Below are 19592 nucleotides of genomic sequence, written 5' to 3' on the forward strand. Positions count from 1 at the left end.
CATCTAATTTTTAAAAATATTTCAATCAGGTCACTTTTGTAAAATTCCAACGGTTTTTACTTATGAAAAGTGATGGTTTTCATTAAATGTGTTGGTTTTAATTTGATAGAAAGGACTTGGTTGAAGTATTTTAAAAAGTTAGAGGGCCTGATTAGAGCGTTTAGAAATTTGAGAAATAAATTGAATCATTTTAAATATTTTAAGAACCAAATTAGTAATTAAGAAAGAAAAAAAAAAAAAAAAACCCTCCAAAATCATACACACGATGTTCCCTCAACCACATACAAAAGAATCTCTAAAAAAATACAAAAGAGAAGTAATTTAATTATCACACACAAAAAAATAAGCCCAATTTTCACAAAAATACATACAATTCGCACACAAAAACTGAAGCCCAATTCTTCACACGCACACAATCAAACCAATTTGCAAAAAAAAAAATGTTTAATTTTTTTTACAGAATGTTTTTAACAAGTAATTCTGATCATTTTTCTAAATTTATATAAAGTTTGGGATTTTTAATATATTTACAGCAAATACCCGAATTAGTAAACTACAAGAGTATCTTTCTCTCCTTTCTTTTTATTTTTATTTTGGTATAATTAAAGAAAGAGAACAAAAGAAGCGGATTCTTGCTACTACTTTCTTTATATATTGGGTTCACATTTACTTTATTTTGCTGATTAAAATTACTATATGTTTGAAACACTAGGATTAAGCAATGCAAATTGGAGGAAGTCCACATCACTTTCCAAGTTAGCTATATGTTTCTCTGGCATTGTCACTCATGCCTCTATTCCTTCTTTTGTTTCCATCAAAACTATTGTGTTTGTGATAGTTTCTTTAGTACCTTTCCTTTGAGCCAACCACAAAGGCTTTCCTCTTCCAAAATCCAACTCATTGAATCCCATATTAGCCCAACTTGTGAACACAGATGTAATTGGGTTTTTAGTGGCAATACCTTCAAGCATTAGTTGTGCACACTCATCACTCCCCAAAAATCTAGGATCATTTTGCACCTTCAAAAACAATTCCTTAGTGAGCTTTCCAAGCCCTTCTTCTAAAACTCTAACTAAATCTCTAATGTTAGTGTTTTTGTCGACATCCTCCAAGAGAACCATTGCTGGCCATAACAAGTTTCCAATGGCACCTTTTGAGAAAGGCTCTCCCATCCTTTTCCTCATGTCCACAAAATGTAATGCAACCATTGGACTTGTTGTGTCACAAGATTCCTTTGTGCATGCCACAATCATATGCTTACACATGAATGAAGACACTACTTGGTATCTTGTAGGTTTTGTTTCATCACTTGATTCAGACCAAAAAAAAAAAAAAAAGTCATGACTTGTTATATCGAAAATGCTTAATATTACGAAAAGAAATTTCGTACAAACAGCACGAATGATGTGGTAGGTGTGTTTCAATTCCTTTCATGACTTTCCATTACTCTTTTTTTTTCCAGGTGTTTCAATTATGTTCATGTTTTTCCGTTCTTTGCTTATCCTCTTCGCTGCAAAAGCACCACACTCTTCAGCGGCACTGAACCGCATGTTGGTTCATGTGTTTCCGTTCCTCACTGATACATATATACTAGTATTATTTTTCTTCTGTTACCTAACACTTGCAACACTCTTCATTTGACACCGAACATGTATAGACTGGTACAATGTTCAATGCTTTTAATAGGAACTAGAAACAGGAGAGAGGAATGGTTGATTGAATAAAGCTTCAAACAATTGATTTGGGTGAATTACTGTGTGACCATTTTGCAGTAATGGTCACAACAACGGTCAATTGCTGCAACTTTCAGTGATAAAGACATTGAGATGGAGTTATGAATTGCTATAAAATGAAGCATTGAAATCAACCATTGTGGTGGTGGTGGATTGATTTCTTTGCAAACTTTCTAAGTCCTACAAAGAGTTTGTTTAAGTCTCTAATTGATAGCCAACATTCATTTTAGAGTAAAATTTATGGAATATGAATGAATTTAACTAGGGAATTTTTAATTGACTAAACACAAAAGAATAAATTTCAAAATCAACCTGATCATTGATGTAAAATCTTCAGAGTTTGGGCTTTTGCTGAGTCACAACGGCTGAATTATGAGGTATTGTTCAAGGTATGCTTTTCTGGTACAAATACAATCTTGTGGCTTCACACAAATTTAGATTAGATTGAAGCAGCTCGTCACTGTTTCAATTTCATTTTCATAATTAGATTTATATTGTCACTTCCTAAAGGTAGAAACTAGTTATACTGAGTATACCTTAATATCAAAGAGATTGAAAAGATTATTGCCATCAAAAGTCTAAAGGTTTGTTTCAATAATTTAAGGACAGGGTAGTAGCGATATCTATAGTCATCACAGGATCTTTCTTCAGAGTAATGGAAAACATTTAAACTCTAGAATACGCAGGTATGATTCCAAAGCAATCTAAAATAATCGGTCTAAGAAATGTATGGGAAGAATATCTCCTTATTTTTTTGGGGAAAATGTAAATTATATTAAACCCAAAATGATACAACAATAAACGGGGCATACCCCGCAGCTAGAGAAAATCAAAAGTCTCCCTAATACAAGAAGGCTTATATCAAGATGCTAAAACAAATACAACAGGTGCGCTTGTCTATACATAAGAAACTTAATCTTGCTAATAACCTCTATTACAGAAAATTGATAATCTTCAAAAATCAGCTTGTTCCTAGACAGTCAGATGCAATAGACTGTAATTGTTATAGTCAGACAACGTAATAGAATCTCTCCTTATTTTAATGGTACACGCCATGTTGCCTAGACTCAGGCACTAGCAAGAATGGTTTTTATCATTCCCCGTATATTTGCTTAACCAAACAACATTACTATAAATTTCAAGACAACTTTGTTACATGAACCAACTTAAGGGGAAAAAAGTGACTAGGCCTGTATTCATTCATATAAAACTTTTGAAGCCCTGCCAGAAAATTTCTACTTGATATATCCTATTTTATACATTAATTATCTCGGCTGCAGCAATTGGCTGTAGGGGCTTTTGCTTGAGAGATGAATTTATCCTAAGAGATGATGATTGGGAGATGGGCTGCACAGGGGCCAAATAATGGTTGCCACAATAAATTAGAGGTGTTCAAAGGTTGGGGTGGGAAGAAATTCCAAAAGGCTATACACAAGGTTTTAAATATCGGTCACGGTCGTCACAGTCACATTGTGGTTTATTGATATTGCGGCAACAAGTTGTAGACAAATGCGACCGATGTAAAAACCTGTGCATGGCAAAAGGCTGCTCATGCGTTGGTACAATTCGTGCAAACAGATTTCGTGAGATGACATAGTTGCCATGCCGATATATACATAGCTATAGAGGATGAACAATTAATTCAAAGAGGAATTGATGAACCAGATCATCTCAGTGATTTTCCACAGCTATCTTGAATTGTGCTCATAGAATATCTGCACTTGCATAGGAGATAAACCTTCACTGGAGAAGCCTCACAACACACATGCAGTTCAAGAAAACTGTGGAAGATCACGAAAACCATTCCCAAAGCAACACCCTACGGAATAGTTTTTCTAAGAATAAGGGGTGGAGGAGAGTGAGTAATGAAAACAGGTATAAGTTTTTTTTTACGGTGAAAATATGTATAAGTTGTACATTGCTTGAATCATGATTTGAATATATATATTATATATTATATATATGTAAGGTGAGAGAGATTTCATTATAGTGATTAAATGACAAATATGGAGGGTTTAATTAGGGTAGATTCTTTGGCATGTTTCTAGAGTAAATCAAAATGTATGCTTTTTTATTTTTTATTTTAATGAATGAAATGCATGCCTTCTTGCCATTTTAATATCTATATATATAATTTAAATAATATTATACATAAAATAATTACTTTAAAAATATTTACACAAATGCTTTATCATACATAATTTCTTGAACATCGCATAGGTAGGGTTACAACTTACTAATTTAACTGTTTTTCTTCGATGGTAGTATTATTTTAAGTATTTTTAGTTCTAACTTGAATTTTAATATTTTTCTAAAAAATTATTAAGATTAAAAATAACATCGTAACAATATAATTATTTATAAACAATTTAAAATAAAATTTATATGTTAAAAATCATTTATTTATTATAAATTTTAATTATATAAAATAAAAATTTATTTTATGCTATGTAGAATCTAAACTTACTAGTCTATATAATAAAAAAAGGAAATATTATCGCAAATAGTAGAAAGAATTATAAAAACAATTCATTTTATGGGGTATTCTTTTTAGTGTACTACCTAAATTAGTACATGTAAAAATATCAGGAACTTGAAAAATTATGACAAATCTATATTTTTTTATTTGTAAAAATTAAAATTAGGAAGTTTACATCAACTTGTTTAATCATAAGCTGGATCCTCTCGGTCAACTTATATGCCTCCTCTTAATTGGCTTTTTCTCTATATATTAAATATTAATATTAATATATGGTTCAAAAAAAATGTTAATATAATATAGGAATGAAAAGCGTGCTAGTTCTTTATCCCGACAAGTTAGGTTTGTATTTCAATTGGTACCTAAAGAAATTAATAATTAATTAGTTTAATAAGCATGAAACTAGGGAAATATCCCCTCTAGTAATTGTTAATTCATTTCATTGACTTAAAACTTTACATTTCAAATAATAAAAAGAGAAAATAATATGTTTGATTACTAATTTATAATAAAAGTGTGTTTTTTATTTTTCAGAAATAAAAGAATTCCCGAGAACATATTTCTTCTAATACATACTTTAATTTCTCTTTGATAGGGTGATTCACAAAAATATAATATCTAATAAATTTTAGTGAATAATAAAAAATATGTAAAAAAATGTGCTAAAGATTATGTATGTTGCCACTATTTTCTAATATGATAGTTTTGACTTTTTTAAAATGAATAAAAATAAATGGTGCTTTTGATTTATTAAAAAATAAGGCACTGAATAACATAAAAATATTTATCTAATATTTGATTTAAATAATGACAGAGGGATAGCACAAAATAAAAAATGATGAAGTGGAAAAATATCCAAAAATTTGTAACTTGCTAAACTCTTATATAACTTTTTATCCCGTGTCTAACAAAAATAAAAATACAATATTATCTCTGTTTACCTCCATCCTCATCTCTGTCGCATCCCTCATCATGGATCTCTCAAATCGTTCTTCCCTCTCTATTCTCACCATCCCCAACGCCTACCTCACTGTCGACAACCACCTCTCCCTAGCTGCCCTTGCTGACATCTTTCGATCGCTACCACTTCCTCCTCTAGTTCCTTTCCTGGTCCAACCTTCGCAACCTCCCCCCTTCCAACAAACTCATCACCACGCTTCTTCAAACCATCGGTCGCGCCATCAACAACTTTGGCTCCGTGAATCTCATCGGCGACTCCTAATCTAGTGTCATCTCAATTCGCTCTCCCGCACCGTACTCCCCCTCCAATGTCATCATCCTCTCCTTCATAAAGAAGCACAACGACATCGAAAAACCACTAAGCACTGTTTCGTTGAACTTCCTCCTCGCCTGTAGGGACACGTCGTCGGTGGCGCTAAGCTGGTTCTTCTAGCTCGTCATGAACCACCTCGCCATGGAAGAGAAGATCCTCATGGAGCTAACGACAGTGCTTACTTCCACTCGTAGCGATGATCGACGGCACTGGACGAAGGAGGTAGAGGACTTCAAAGAAGCGGACAAACCAAACATTGCACAGTACAAAGTGTATTATAGTAAAATTTATATTATTTTGTCTAATACATAAGCACATAAAATAAGATACAACACAAATCGATCATCAAACAACGTACAGTATAAAAAGTTGTCATATGATTCAGCTACTTGTCCAGTATTATTATGTTTGTCCTGTCTTTTTAGCATATCAAATGTACCCAAAGTAAATAACTTTAGTACAAAAAAATATTATTATTTCAACACCATGTGCACCTAATTAGTCTTGATATATTGACTGTTGATTTTCTTTCCAACAACTATAATTATTTACTGTGTTTTCTAAAACAAATTGCTCACTTAATTTTAAAAAATATATAGAATAATAAACATTAAAAAAACACTTAACTAACAAAAAGTAAAAGATAAATAGTCAAATTTGCTTATGAAAATGTGAGATATTGATAAATTATTTTTTGAAAGATGAAAAATTTAAATTTGATCCCTTAATGTGATAAAAGTATGATAAGTTACTTTTAAACAATTTAATGATAAATTAATTTTTAAACTTTATAATTTAATGTCAAATTAATTATCTAAAAATATAACTTATTGTCAAATTGATCCTTAAACATTATAACTTAATGATAAATTTTGATTAATTTGTCGTATTTTTTGTACATTTAATAGTTAAATTTATATTTTTCATCTTTTATATACTAATTTGTCACAATCCTGAAAAGGAATTTGGTTATTTATCCAAAAGCAAATAATAAAGATTTTTGGAGGAAAAAATGAAAGCAAATTGGGTAATGGATCCACGTTGACCATCATGTGATGAGTGTAACACGTGCACGTAGTAATTCTTGAACGACAAGGAAGGGAACGAAATAGGAAACCTAGCTAACTGCACCTACGTCCATTGTTATCATTATCACTGTGATTAATTTCCTCTTTGATTCTCTGATTCCATTTTCTCAGAATCAGAGGATCATATATATATATTTATCTTCTTAATTTCCCATTCTTAGGTATATATAATGTATAATGTGAATATCAATCACCATATATATCTTCTTATGAGGAATATTTTGTGGGTAACCAGAAGGTGTGTGCGCATGTTTCGCTGATTTCTCACAATGGCTGCTCCTCATAGTGAGGGTGTAATGGAAGGTTGGCTCTATATATTTGCCTCCAATAGGATAGGGTTGCATTGCTCACGCAAGAGATACTTTATTCTCAAAGAAAGTTTTCTTAGAAGCTTCAAAGATAAACCCGTTTCCCTGATGAAGGTGCTCTTTAATATTCTTTTGCTTATCATGTAGAATTTTAATTTACTTAACTCCAACATGATTGTTTCTCGTGAAAAATAATTATGATGTAAAAGAAAACAATCTAAAATCTATAAATGTTTGTTATTGTCACTTTCTTTTCTATCTCATCACTTTCTCTGTCTATTTTTTTTCCTAGCTATCTGACTTTTTCTTCTTAGTTTTTTCCTTATTTTTGAAGTTGTGAAGATGCATATAAAAGCATATGATATGAAATTATATGGTTTCCAAAATGTTTTTGTTGGTTCAGTTTTCGATGCTATATGAATCATTTTAAGCCAGCCAAGTGCGCGCCAACGTGATGGCTCTTTTTGGATTGATGCATGGCAAAAAATTGTGTTTCTATCTCTATAACAGTTTGAATTTACTCTCAGTCTCAGTGTTCAGGATTAGTTTTTTTTTCTCCTTTGACAAAAGTGAAGGAAGTTTAATTCGATGTAGTTTAGTCAGAGCTATTGATGTTAATTTTCTTGTCACGCGTTTCAGACTATATATTCATATTTGATTTCTTGTTTTGGTGCTAGGTGCAGGAAGCTGAATAATGTTATTTTACTTTACATTCTCACAATTAAACTTTTTCTATCTCTCTTATCTCACACTTCTCCCCATCTCTCTTCTTACTATAATAATTTTTGTGATAACTTTTAATATAAAGTGTGAAAAGCATTACTCTTTTCTAATATTTAGTAACGGATAATCTTTCTAACATTTCGCATGCAGGCCTATTCTTTTGTACTCAGATTTCGTTATGTTGGTGACAGAAGATTTTGTGCAATATATTAGACGAATGATTAAGTAGTTTATTTTGGGCTAAATAAAAGTATTATCTTTTCAGGAGCCAAATAGAAGTGCAATAATTGACTCCAGCGTTCGGGTAATTGACAATGGAAGAGAGACTATCAACAAAAAAGTAAGAAACTTAATTAGAGATTTTAACTTTGAAGTGGACTACTGTACTTTGTAATACACTTTTTAATTATCAGTTAAAATTTATTGAGACTCCTAAATATGACCTGAGTTGCACTGTCTATTTAATTTAATGAGTTTTACTTGTAACTTTATGATTTTTAATAACTTTTAATAAATAATAATAAGTAACAAAAAGTGTGTTAAGTTAGCATTTTTGAATCCTTTGTCTTTTTTACTAATCATCAAATTTCAGAGTTTGGATAAGTTTGCCTTGTTTCTTTTAACAATGTTAACTGTATTTACAAATTTGTTTACTTTGTGCAGGTATTCTTCACCTTCACAGTATATAATGCTTCAAATCAAATAGATCAGCTTAAGGTGTGTGAGAACTAAATGTCAAAAATCAAAATTAATAAACACATATGTAAAAAGTTTTTGCAGTGGTGGATTGTGAGATGGTTTGAATTAAAATTTCTAGTTGGGAGCAAGTAGTTCAGAAGAAGCTGCCAAATGGATACGTTTATTGAAGGATGCTGCATTGAAGGTTTTAATTACTCTCTGTGTAGGTTGTTGCCTTAAGACAGAAGCTAATGTTATTATGTATTTTCAGGAGAATTCAAACTCAGAATTGAATCTTGTGATTACTTCAAAGAAAAAGCATTCATCATTGAGGTAAATCAACTGCTTTTCCGTATGTGATCATGCAATTCGTAATCTATTGACAAGAGTATCATTATATAAATCAATAAATAGCATTTGTCGTAATAATTTAATATATTCAATTGGGCATGTATTTATTAATCTGGTAGTTCTAAATTGGTTCATTTTTAAAGGTGGTACTATTGTTCCTCTACTTTTGCTAGAGTTTTGATAGTGGTTGTTGCTTTTCTATACAAAATTATGGTCTTAAACAACAGAATTTCATGCACTAGAAATGTTTTTTTTTCTTATGTTGCTGTTGTTCTTATGTATTATGTATACCTAAAGCTTTGTTTAAACAGAATGGGAGGCTCAAAAAGGACAAATTGGAAACACTATGTTGAATGGAATTTTCAGTCATGTATATACACTGAAGCAATGATCTCTGATGTTATTGCTCCCTCCCAATGGAAGATTTTTAGTATTAACAATGGTAAAGTTTTTAAGTCTTCTCCCTGTAGCAAGTTGCTTCATCTGTTATCTCAAACTTCACTGATTGTGTAGGACTAAGGATGTTCAAAGAAGCAAGGGATTGGGATTCCCATGGAAATGTTAGTTGCTCCTACCTCTGTAAAATCTCATTTTTGTTTATGGTCATTTTGTCTAAACTTTGTTGTATTCAGAAATGGGGCACTCACCCAGTAATGATGGCAGTAGGTGTAGTTGATGGAACTTCTGAAGAAATTTTCCATACTCTTATGTCTCTGGGGTCATCAAGATCAGAGTAAGTCTTCAAATTACTGTTGGTAAGTTAAGGAATGTTATAAACACTCTTTGAAATACACTTTTTATTATTAGGTGAAATTCACATGCAATCCATTACTTGTAATATAGGAATCATCAAATAGGGAGTGAGACTTGCATCGTTTATGATAGGTCCAAATAAATTTCATGTAATAAAGAATGTGTTAGAAAAAGGATGTTTATATAAGTGCAACTTTTAAATTTAATCTGCTCTCAGTATAAATACTTTTAGTTTTTAGACTATATCTGCAAATATGGAAGTCAAGTGGGGGCATTTTCTTAGGAGTAGAAAAGATCATATTGATCAGGTGTATTCATAAGCTTTTTCATTACATGGAATTTAGTGGTAAGAAGGATTTAAAGTCAGTTCACTTTTAATGGAATCTTTTTTACATCATCAGCAACAATGAAGTGTCACACAATTGTAATAACTAGAGGATTTCACTAGCAATTGAAGCTCTCAACAGTTTTTCAGACAGAAGGCACCAAACGTGTGATACTTTCCATGATTGTGGATCTAAATTAAATAAGTTCTTTAATAAACACTAGCATTGGAATCTACACAATCATAAAGGAAAATGTTTTACCTTGATAGAATAAAGGGAATTAGTTGTGATTTTCTTTTGGCTTTAGTCGCTTTCTCTTTATGTTTGTAAAAGAAGACAAAAAAAATGAAGACAAACAGTATGACTGTCAGTGTTTTTCAACTTGAGATTCATATCCCCGTTAGTACTAACTACTAAGAAGTTTTTATGCTATCCAGAGAAGCAACATTCGTAATGAATCATTGGCAATTTTCCCCTTATAGATTTTTTTTCATTCCCAATTCAAATGTTGAATATAATAAGTTTCTTGCAGATGGGACTTTTGTACATACCAAGGCAGTGTGGTAGACCACATTGATGATCATACTGATATTATTCATGTGAAGCTGTACAATGATTGGCTACCATGGTAATTGATAAATTGAACTTTGTTATAGACAGTTTGTTCAATCATACTTGTTATTAATTTATCTCATTCTTAGGGGCATGAAACCACGAGATTTTCTGCTACGACGGTATTGGAGAAGAGAGGATAATGGCACATATGGTACATTCTTTTAAGTAAAACCATTCTATGAAGCTCTAATTCATTGTTATTATCTATCAGTTAATTCTGTCTTTTCCTATGGTTCTGTAACAGTTTTGTTATTCCATTCTGTTTATCATAAGATCTGTCCACCTGAAAGAGGCTATGTTCGTGCATCCCTTAAAAGTAATGTATGCTTTTAAATTTGAGATTATTATTTTACCTTTCTTTTCTGAGTAAGGTTTCAAATTGCAATTGTGGTTGCTTTACTGTCAAAAAAAATAGTAAAAAATATTGGAAAATGCGACTGATGTAGCTACAATTGTAATTGCAATGCTTGGTTAATGTTTGGTAGGTGGAGGATTTCTAGTAACTCCTATTAACAAAGGAAAGCAGTCTCTTGTAAAACACATGCTTGCTATTGATTGGAAGTTATGGAAATTGTATCTAAGCTCCTCATCTGCTAGATTCTCAACCATTCGCATGCTTGAAAGAGTTGCAGGTACGTTTAACAATTAATATATTTAGGAATCAATCATGTATGAAAAAAAATTATGTTTAGCCCTTATAATTAGAAAGGCATATAGTGACTAAAATTTAAGAAACATTGTAAAAGCAAAGACTAATGTGTACTAGTAAGGTTGTATGGTGACTAATTTCAAAATGAGTGTCACTTATTGATACCAAATGTTTATTTTAAACTTTAATATAAGATATGACATGATAGATATTGAAGTTTTTATTTATAGCTTTTACATAAGGATATTGTTATACTAACACTTTAAGTCTTAAAATCTTCACCATTTGCAGCACTAAGAGAGTTTTTTAAGGCTAAAGCTGGAAATTGTTCCTCTGAACCTATTGAAATAGCAGTAGATATTAAGAATGAAGTTACAGAAGAGAACAGCAAAGCCGTGGAAGGTGTATTGGAAGGAGAGGTCGATGGAGAAACTTCTCGCCGTACAAATTTAATGGGATTGGATGATTCTGATGAATTCTTTGATGTTTCTGAACCAAAGAACTATGATGAATTTGAGAATGAGTGGCACTCTGCCCCGCTTTCAGAACAGCACTCTCAGGTACCTTATTCCTTACCAAGATTCTTCCATCTTGGATTCAGAATTTACTTGATGTTCTGGTTTATTAATCATAATCAAGTTTTCAATGTGTTTGAAACTAGAACAACTTTACACAGTACTTTTGCTTACTAGGGAATACTTTTCTCAGTAATGTAAATAAAATCATCAATTTTATTCCTATTTATGAAAATGTCAATCAATTTAGTCCTTTACAACAACTAATTAATGTAGAAATATAATGAAATCGATCAACTTAATATCTTTCAGAAATGAAATTGCTAATTTTCATTTGTGATTGAATTCTTTAGAGACCAAAATGGTATTTAGCTGTATGGTATACATGGATTAAATTTATTGTTTAACTTGAGCAGTAAAGACAAAAACAGAGAAAGTTCAAGAGAAAAGGAAAAAAGACAAAGGAATTGAATGAAAAGGTTAATTTATGGAGAACTTTCAAAAGTTACTAATGTCGCATGAATTTTAAATGAAAATGCATAACATGAGAATGCACCGCTACAAACTAAAGAAAGAATCAGGCATGTTTGATCATTAAATTTTGTGAATTACAATCTATTTCATCAGATTTTTTTATTAATTATGTCAATAAAAAATTATCTCGTGTTGAGCAAGGATAAATATAATCCGAGTGTTCTTAAAATTAACTTAAACCCGAAACAAATGTTCATATTCTCTTCCTAACAGGTCAAGAGTCGTATTAACTGAACTAATATTTCTTCACTTAGGCTCAGGAATTCAACCCCTTTAATACTTATGTGCATTCAGTTTGTTCTTTCTGATTTATTTTTTTTATCTTCCTCAATATTTGAGTTTTCTTCAACTCACGTCCATAAAGAATAATTATTATCTTGGAAGCTGACAACAAAACCTGTATACTGACTTGGAAGTTGACAACAAAAAAGAATTCTGGCACCCCATTTCCTTATTATCTCATGATTTGTTTCCTATTTTTAGTTAAGATTATGATCTAGCTAGTATTCATATAAATAAGGATTCGTACATTATATTTTGCATCAAATTGTAATCACATTATTTACAGAGAAACATTACTCAGTCTCTATTTTCTCATTTTCCTTCCTAAAAACATAGAAAACCTTATAATTTGATCAACAAACATTTGTTCTTATTTCAAAAACCAATATTTTATTATCTAAAAGATCTTTTTATGGCAATTTGTCTCATTTTATTAATTGACGATGAAACTGAAATTACTGGATTTACAGACGGATTACCACCCCAAAATGTCATCAGCTGATGGTTTGGCAAAAAAATTACAAGACCTTTCAGGTTATTCTTGTTTTAAGTATCATTACTTAGAGATGGAAGGTATGTAACATACTGCTAAATGATTTTTTGAGGAACTGGTTTCAAATATGTTTTGCAGTTCAGAAGAAGGGATACATGGATTTACAAGAGACTTCCAGCAGGGATAATAGTGAGCCATGCCCTTATGGAGCCACTCTTCAAAAAGATTCAAGCTGTAATTTACCATGCAGTTGGGATGAATCTGATGCATCTTTATTTTATATTCGTGGAAAAACTTATTTAAAAGATAAGAAAAAGGTATTTACAAATTCTAAAACTGTACCTATATAAAAATCCAATTGTAGAAAGTACAATACTTATATACAATTCCTTAGTGGTGTTTGTATTATTTCTAATCAAAGTTGGGGTTTCACCTTGATAAATTTAAGTGCAAATCTTTATTATGTAATTAAATTGTGGAGGTGAAACTTCAATTCTAGTTGAAGAACAATACAAAAAACACTTATGAGACTGTATCTAAGTTTTGTCCCTGTAGAAATTTAACTTCTGAAAGTATTATAAGAGAACTCCTGATGATCCTAGCCTGATAAAATATGCTCGTTCCATGTTATGATGATAATAAAAGGTATAAGAACAATTCAATTAACAAGTATAAGTTAATATACATGTGTTTACATAAAAATTAATTTCTATCACAAGCCTTAGAATAAAGAAAATGACTATGTTGAGGAACGCGGCTAACACGAAAATCAATTTTTTTTTACATAAATTAAGCACATAATTGAACTAGGAGATTGAATTTCTCGTATCCAGGTCAAGGCAGAAAGAACCTTGATGCAAATGGTTGGTGCAGATTGGATTCAATCTAACTCGCGACAAGATGATCTATGCAGTCGTCCTGGTAGCATAGTTCAGGTTTATTTTCTATCCTTATTTTGCTACTTTTGTATGGTTTTCGTCCATTGTTGATGGCCAAAAGACTAAAAAAGAATCATTACTGCTGAAATATTGTCATTCTCACATTTCTGCTTTTGGATTGATTCAGCAATATGAAAAAAATGGGGGGCCAGAGTTCTTTTTTGTTGTCAACTTCCAAGTTAGTAAACCTCATCTTGATTATTGCATTCGCCCTAGTTATTGAGAATCCTATTGTTTAATGTATGATTTTATCAATCAGGTGCCTGGAAGTTCCTTGTATTCCATTGGACTCTATTACATGATGAAAACTCCTTTGGAGGACAATCCTTTATTGCATAGCTTTGTTCATGGAGATGATGCTTACAGAAACTCAAGATTTAAGCTAATACCATATATTTTTAAGGTTAACTTCATCATAATATTCGTGGTCCTTCATCAAAAAGGCTTACTTGCACTTTTGTTTATCTTACTATTGTTATTTCATATATGTGGTCTTTTATTTTTATTTTTGCTAATTTGATTCTTTGCTATCTTAATTATGCAATTTTGGCTCATTCGTTAATTTGGCATTCGATATTTAATAGAAACAATCGTGATAGTATAGTAGAATATCATATTAACATGGCAGAACAATAAACTGTCACGTTAGCATTTCCATTAAATATTGGATGTCAAGTTAAAACCAAAATTGTACAAATAAAATAGTGGGGGATAAAAATTGATAATAGATTGATAAAAATTACATTTAAGCCCACCAAAATAAGTTGGATAAAGAAGAGTATCTCTAAAACTTTACACACTTTGTGATTTGTTTCTTCCAGGGACCATGGATAGTCAAGCAGAGTGTTGGAAACAAGCCATCTTTGCTAGGCAAAGCTCTAGACATACGTTATATTCGTGGGAGAAACTATCTAGAGGTGACAATATTGATCTTCCATAATTATTAGAGTAGTGGTGATTGTTATTGTAGTTTTACTTGTAATTATTTTAGTTTTCATCTGACTCTGACTCTGACTCCGACACACAAAGATAAGGATGGTGTTTAATTTAACCTTTGGTATTACTTTTAGCTTGTTTCTCATGTTTCCTAAGCTAATTTAAATCATAAATATTTTCAGGTGGATATCAATATTGGATCTTCAACTGTTGCAAGGGGGGTGGTCAACCTAGTTCTTGGATACTTAAACAATTTGGTCGTAGGAATGGCATTTCTGATACAGGTACACATAAAAGTATCAGTACTGTTAGACTAAGGTGAAGAATTGAACATCCATTTAGGTCCTCTGAAGATATATTTCTTCGTTTTGATTATTAGTATATTAGCAATAAATAGTTTATTGATATAATTGAGAAAACTTTCAATATAATCCTTTACATTGTAACGATTATTAACTTTTAAAGATTTTAGCTGTCATTAAATTAGTCCCACAGAATTTTTTTTATTACCACTTTAATCCTCCAAAATTTTTATCATCAAATTCTTTGGAAAATTAATCTACTACCAAAATAATATCCCAAAATTTCTTTTCAACCCCACTTGATGATGATTAATATAGTGAAATTTTAAATCTCTTCCCTTAAAAAATTAATTTGTCACTAAATTAGTCCTTTTAAATATTCTTTCATTTTTATCATTTTACTCCTTTACAGGAATTATGTGGACATTAACCTTTAAACATTCTTTTCTTTTATCATTTTAATTTTTTATTGGAATTATATGGACATTTTAGATAACCAGGGATACAGGTCCAATTTCTGTGGAGGCCCACTTTGAATTGTAATATATTCAAAGATTTAATTTCCATCCTTTCTAACTTAAAAAAAATCAAGTCAACACCTTAATAATAAGGGCTTCTCTTACTAACATTTTAATCATATGGTTTGTTGTCATTAAATCACTCCAATTTGATGGATTGACTTAACAATCTTCGTACTATGGAAATGTGTTTTGGATTTACAAAATTTTGTAAACAATCTAGCTTTTCATTCTTGTCTTAGCCACCACCTAGTGATGGTGTTTAAATTAGATATTATGTGTGTTAATTACAAAAGGTGTAGTTTTGGTGTAATATAGTTGAAGATCTTTGGCATATCATCTCAACCGAAGGAACTAAAACAAACCTAACAAAGGTAGTGACCACCTCCAAAAGATTTATGTAGAATTACCATGTGATTTCCAAGTCCTTGACATTTAAAGAAAAACAACTTCTGTTGGTTACTAGAGGCCGATGGTTTCTTTTGAGAATTATTGCTCAATGTTGCTAAAGCCCATGTTGACTTACCATTCAAAATTGAAACAAATTCGCAAGGGTATGGTATTGGGATAGTCCTTATGTAGCAAGGTAGAGTATTTTCAGGAACTAGCCATGCGTTATTTGAGAGGTGTGTAAGGCAAAATTTGTCTGTATTAAAGGTGATAGTGGCCTTAGTTTTGGTATTCCAAAAGTGGTGGCAATATTTGTTAGGACATTACCATTAAGTTTTTATAGAGCAACAATTTTTGACCAAGGAATAGCTAAAGTTTCATATCTAAGATAAGACAATAGTGCTGGTGATGCTTTATCTTGGGTTACAGAGTGTATCAAACCATTTCAATGAGCCCCAATTCAGAATTGGTTGAATATCTTTTGGAAGACGAACGATTAAATTATTTTATAGGAATTTATTTGTGGAATCTCAAGTCACATCCTCGAGGGTGTCTATAGTATAAGGAGAGGTTGCTATTGTCTGATAAATCAAATCACGTTCCACTTTTAATGAAGGAATTTCATTCTTCCCCTGCTAATTAGTCTTTCTAGCCAAAGACTTCTGAATTTTCCATCTAAGGAATGCATGGAAATTGTAAGTTGTTCCTAGCAAAAGTCCTTGCCATTCAAAAGGTATATGAATCAAGATATTGAATATGTGCTCATTAAATGGATTCATTAACCTAATCATCATAATATTAACAAGAGTTTTGTACTTATTTAAACCTAATATTTATGTTTTCACCTTAAGTTCATGGTGAAAGTCATTTGTGAGTTCTAATGGTTTGATGGGTCTTGTGCCGATAGGCCTCGAATCCACATATACCATAAAAGGGAGAAAGGGAGGGCTAGGGGCAAATATGATTTTCAGTTGGAAATGGTAGTAGATGAAAAATTTTGTTATGTAAAGAGTCATCAAACTAAATGGGCACATGGCAATTGGATATTAGTGGGAAAAGTGTTGCAACCATTGAAAGTGACGTGAATATGATTAACAAGGGAGATGGGGACATTAGATATTTGGATGGATTGTCTAGGGTGGCTTAGGTAATTTGGGTAAAAATTGTACATTATTTCTCTTTTATTTTTTTTATCCATAAAAATTAAAGAGTGTTAGAGAATTTACAATATTCACATAATTTTTTAACCAATTGAGTTAGACCTTCTTCTCTTTTATTTTTATTTCTATTTCATACTTGTAATTTTAGTGATGGGAATCTACTCCCTATTATTCTGTAATTCTTTTCATTTTTAATATGAAAAATTTCTATCTATGTATGTTACCATATTAAAATTACACATTTGATAACATATGCAGGGAAACACAGAAAAGGAGCTTCCAGAAGTCCTCATTGGAACAAGCCAACTCAATCATCTGGATACAGCCAAAGCATTTGTAGTTAAACCGTAATATTTACCCTGAAATTTATTTGTTACTTTGAAGAACATAAGCTAACATTTCAACTCAAAGAGAGAGAAATTAGTCTCAGGCTTGACTAAAAATAGTCAACTTTTACAATTGGACCAATTAGGGGCATGGATCATTTACAACAGTAGATGAGAGATGCAACTATGTGCTTCATTGTCCTTCCACTGAAGTTGATACTGGTGGACAATGTACATATTATCCTTTGTTATTTTATTTGGCTATTTAATTTGTAAAGCAAATATTTTTCAATTTACTCTTAATGACATACTGCACATAAATTATAATTTTAGTTTATTCTACCAATTATTATAAGGGTAATGTTACATACTAAGAATGTGATGTTTTAGGAATTCAGTTGTAAAGCCGGAATGCTATTTTATGTAACTCTCCTCATCTTGTATTTGTAGGTGAATTTAATTTGTTTATGCTAAGCTTTAGTACACCTTGTGCTTTCATTAATAAATTTATTTGGCTTCTCCCAAAAAAAAACAAATGTTACACACTAACAATGGTTTTTTAGTTAAAAGACTTAAGAAAAGGAAAAAAAACACATAAAATAGAGTTTATTTTCTCAACTAATGTTTTTAAAATCAATAAGGCTCAAATTCCATATTTTACTTAAAAGAATTGAGCCTATTTTTATTGGACGTGTAAAATATTTTTTTATTATTAGTTATGTTTATGATTTGAATATTCAAACTTTTCATTTTAAAAAAGTTTATAAGTAGAATAAAATAATTTATTTCATGCAGGGTTAAATATGTTTTTTCTCCTACAAAAATATATCAGATTTCATTTTAGTAATTTGAAAAAAAATTCTTTGTATTTAATCCCCAAAATTTTCGAAATATTAGATTTTAGTCATTTTCTTAACTCATTAATTAAGAGGTAGAAGACTGTGGTGAGCGAATTCGATGGGGATGATAAGTTAAACCAATTGCATCAGCTTCGAATGGAACCGATCCATCAAATAACAGAGTATGTGTTAGCCTTGTTAATTGTTAGTGTTAGTCTTAGCATTTTAATTACAGCTGTAGCCCATGTGGCAAAGTTAGTTATTCTCACACTATGTATAAATACCAAGAATGTAATATAATTGAATCATGGAAATCATTTCTACCATAATCCAATGTGAGTTTTCTCTCAATTATCTATTCTATTAATTAGAGACCATGGCCTTCTTCAACCTTCTATTTTTTACTTGTTTTTCTAATTCTTTTCTAATTTTTTAAATTAGTTTTTTTAATTTTATTTTTGTTTGGTCAATGGATCCCTTTTCATTATTTTTTTTATCTGCAAAAATTATTAAAAGATTTATAACAACTCATGTACTTTGTTCAATCTATTAAACAAAACTCTCTTAGTCTTCTTGTTAGTTTAATTACCTATTATTATTATTATTATTATTAATGCTTTTATGACATTTTTAATATACTCCATCCCAATCAAAATAAGTGACAATGGAATGAAATTAATATACTTTATTATATATATCTGTCACCTTAAACAATTCAAAAGATATTAATTTTTTAACTTTATCTGTATTTATTGATATCTCCCCTAAATAAAACAGAAGAAAAAAAAAGCATTATTATTATGAGCATTCAATAGAGAGCAAGAATAGTAAATACTAAACAAAAATAAAGTAATGATTGTATTAAAATGTTCAAAATAATATTTATTTTTAATTAATTTTAAAAAGAATAATATTAAACACTATTAAATACTTATTATCTTTACAATATTTTTACCAAAAACTTGTTTATATTTATTTATGAAAAATAAAAATAAAAAAGTAGGTGGTGGGTGGGAAACGATAATTGATACGTCCAATTTTCCATCGAAATCACGTTTAGGGAAAGGTGTACTTCTTTCACTATTATTAAGTATTAATTAGTTCCTTGAACTGTACTCATCATCTCATGCATGTCCCAAGAGCACTAATACTAATCCACGTTGTTTTTCAACAACCTTGAGGCTGCTATCTTAACACTTATATATAGTGACAAGAGCCTAACACTTAAATCTTTGAAATTTAATTGGGTTTTGGAACCAATCATTATTATCTTTTCTATCCCAGTTGGAGAAGTCTAATAGAAGAAAGGGATTCAAAGAGTGCAACCCAAGTTAGTTAAAGAAGTAAAGGATGAAGTGGAGCAGCACCAGCACACCACCATGC

The 19592-nt window shown here is 30.8% G+C and overlaps 2 protein-coding genes across 2 annotated transcripts; both read left to right on the forward strand.

The window, feature by feature from the left end:
• The first annotated feature begins 6842 nt into the window (after positions 1-6842).
• Positions 6843-9370, forward strand: LOC114389965. The gene is made up of 6 exons (XM_028350658.1): positions 6843-6995; positions 8268-8321; positions 8422-8615; positions 8945-9075; positions 9147-9193; positions 9266-9370. Exons 1-6 carry the CDS (start codon positions 6843-6845, stop codon positions 9368-9370), a joined length of 684 nt encoding a protein of 227 aa, XP_028206459.1.
• Positions 9371-10868: 1498 nt separating this feature from the next.
• Positions 10869-17691, forward strand: LOC114389966 (protein ENHANCED DISEASE RESISTANCE 2-like). Its single transcript, XM_028350659.1, has 10 exons — positions 10869-10959; positions 11268-11536; positions 12778-12841; positions 12939-13117; positions 13634-13735; positions 13866-13916; positions 13998-14141; positions 14560-14655; positions 14857-14958; positions 17303-17691. Exons 1-10 carry the CDS (start codon positions 10869-10871, stop codon positions 17393-17395), a joined length of 1191 nt encoding a protein of 396 aa, XP_028206460.1. The 3' UTR covers positions 17396-17691.
• Positions 17692-19592: the final 1901 nt, after the last annotated feature.

This window comes from Glycine soja, chromosome 16 (genome assembly GCF_004193775.1).
Source record: "Glycine soja cultivar W05 chromosome 16, ASM419377v2, whole genome shotgun sequence".
Lineage (NCBI taxonomy): Eukaryota > Viridiplantae > Streptophyta > Magnoliopsida > Fabales > Fabaceae > Glycine > Glycine soja.

Bases quoted from the DNA above. Each gene is read 5' to 3' on its own strand.
- LOC114389965 (XM_028350658.1), top strand. From the start codon at position 6,843: ATGGCTGCTCCTCATAGTGAGGGTGTAATGGAAGGTTGGCTCTATATA. The intron at 8,616-8,944 runs GTAAATCAACTG...TTGTTTAAACAG, and splicing joins AAAAAGCATTCATCATTGAG to AATGGGAGGCTCAAAAAGGA. The intron at 9,076-9,146 runs GTAAAGTTTTTA...CTGATTGTGTAG, and splicing joins GATTTTTAGTATTAACAATG to GACTAAGGATGTTCAAAGAA.
- LOC114389966 (XM_028350659.1), top strand. From the start codon at position 10,869: ATGCTTGCTATTGATTGGAAGTTATGGAAATTGTATCTAAGCTCCTCA. The intron at 12,842-12,938 runs GTTATTCTTGTT...TATGTTTTGCAG, and splicing joins AAAATTACAAGACCTTTCAG to TTCAGAAGAAGGGATACATG. The intron at 14,959-17,302 runs GTACACATAAAA...TAACATATGCAG, and splicing joins GAATGGCATTTCTGATACAG to GGAAACACAGAAAAGGAGCT.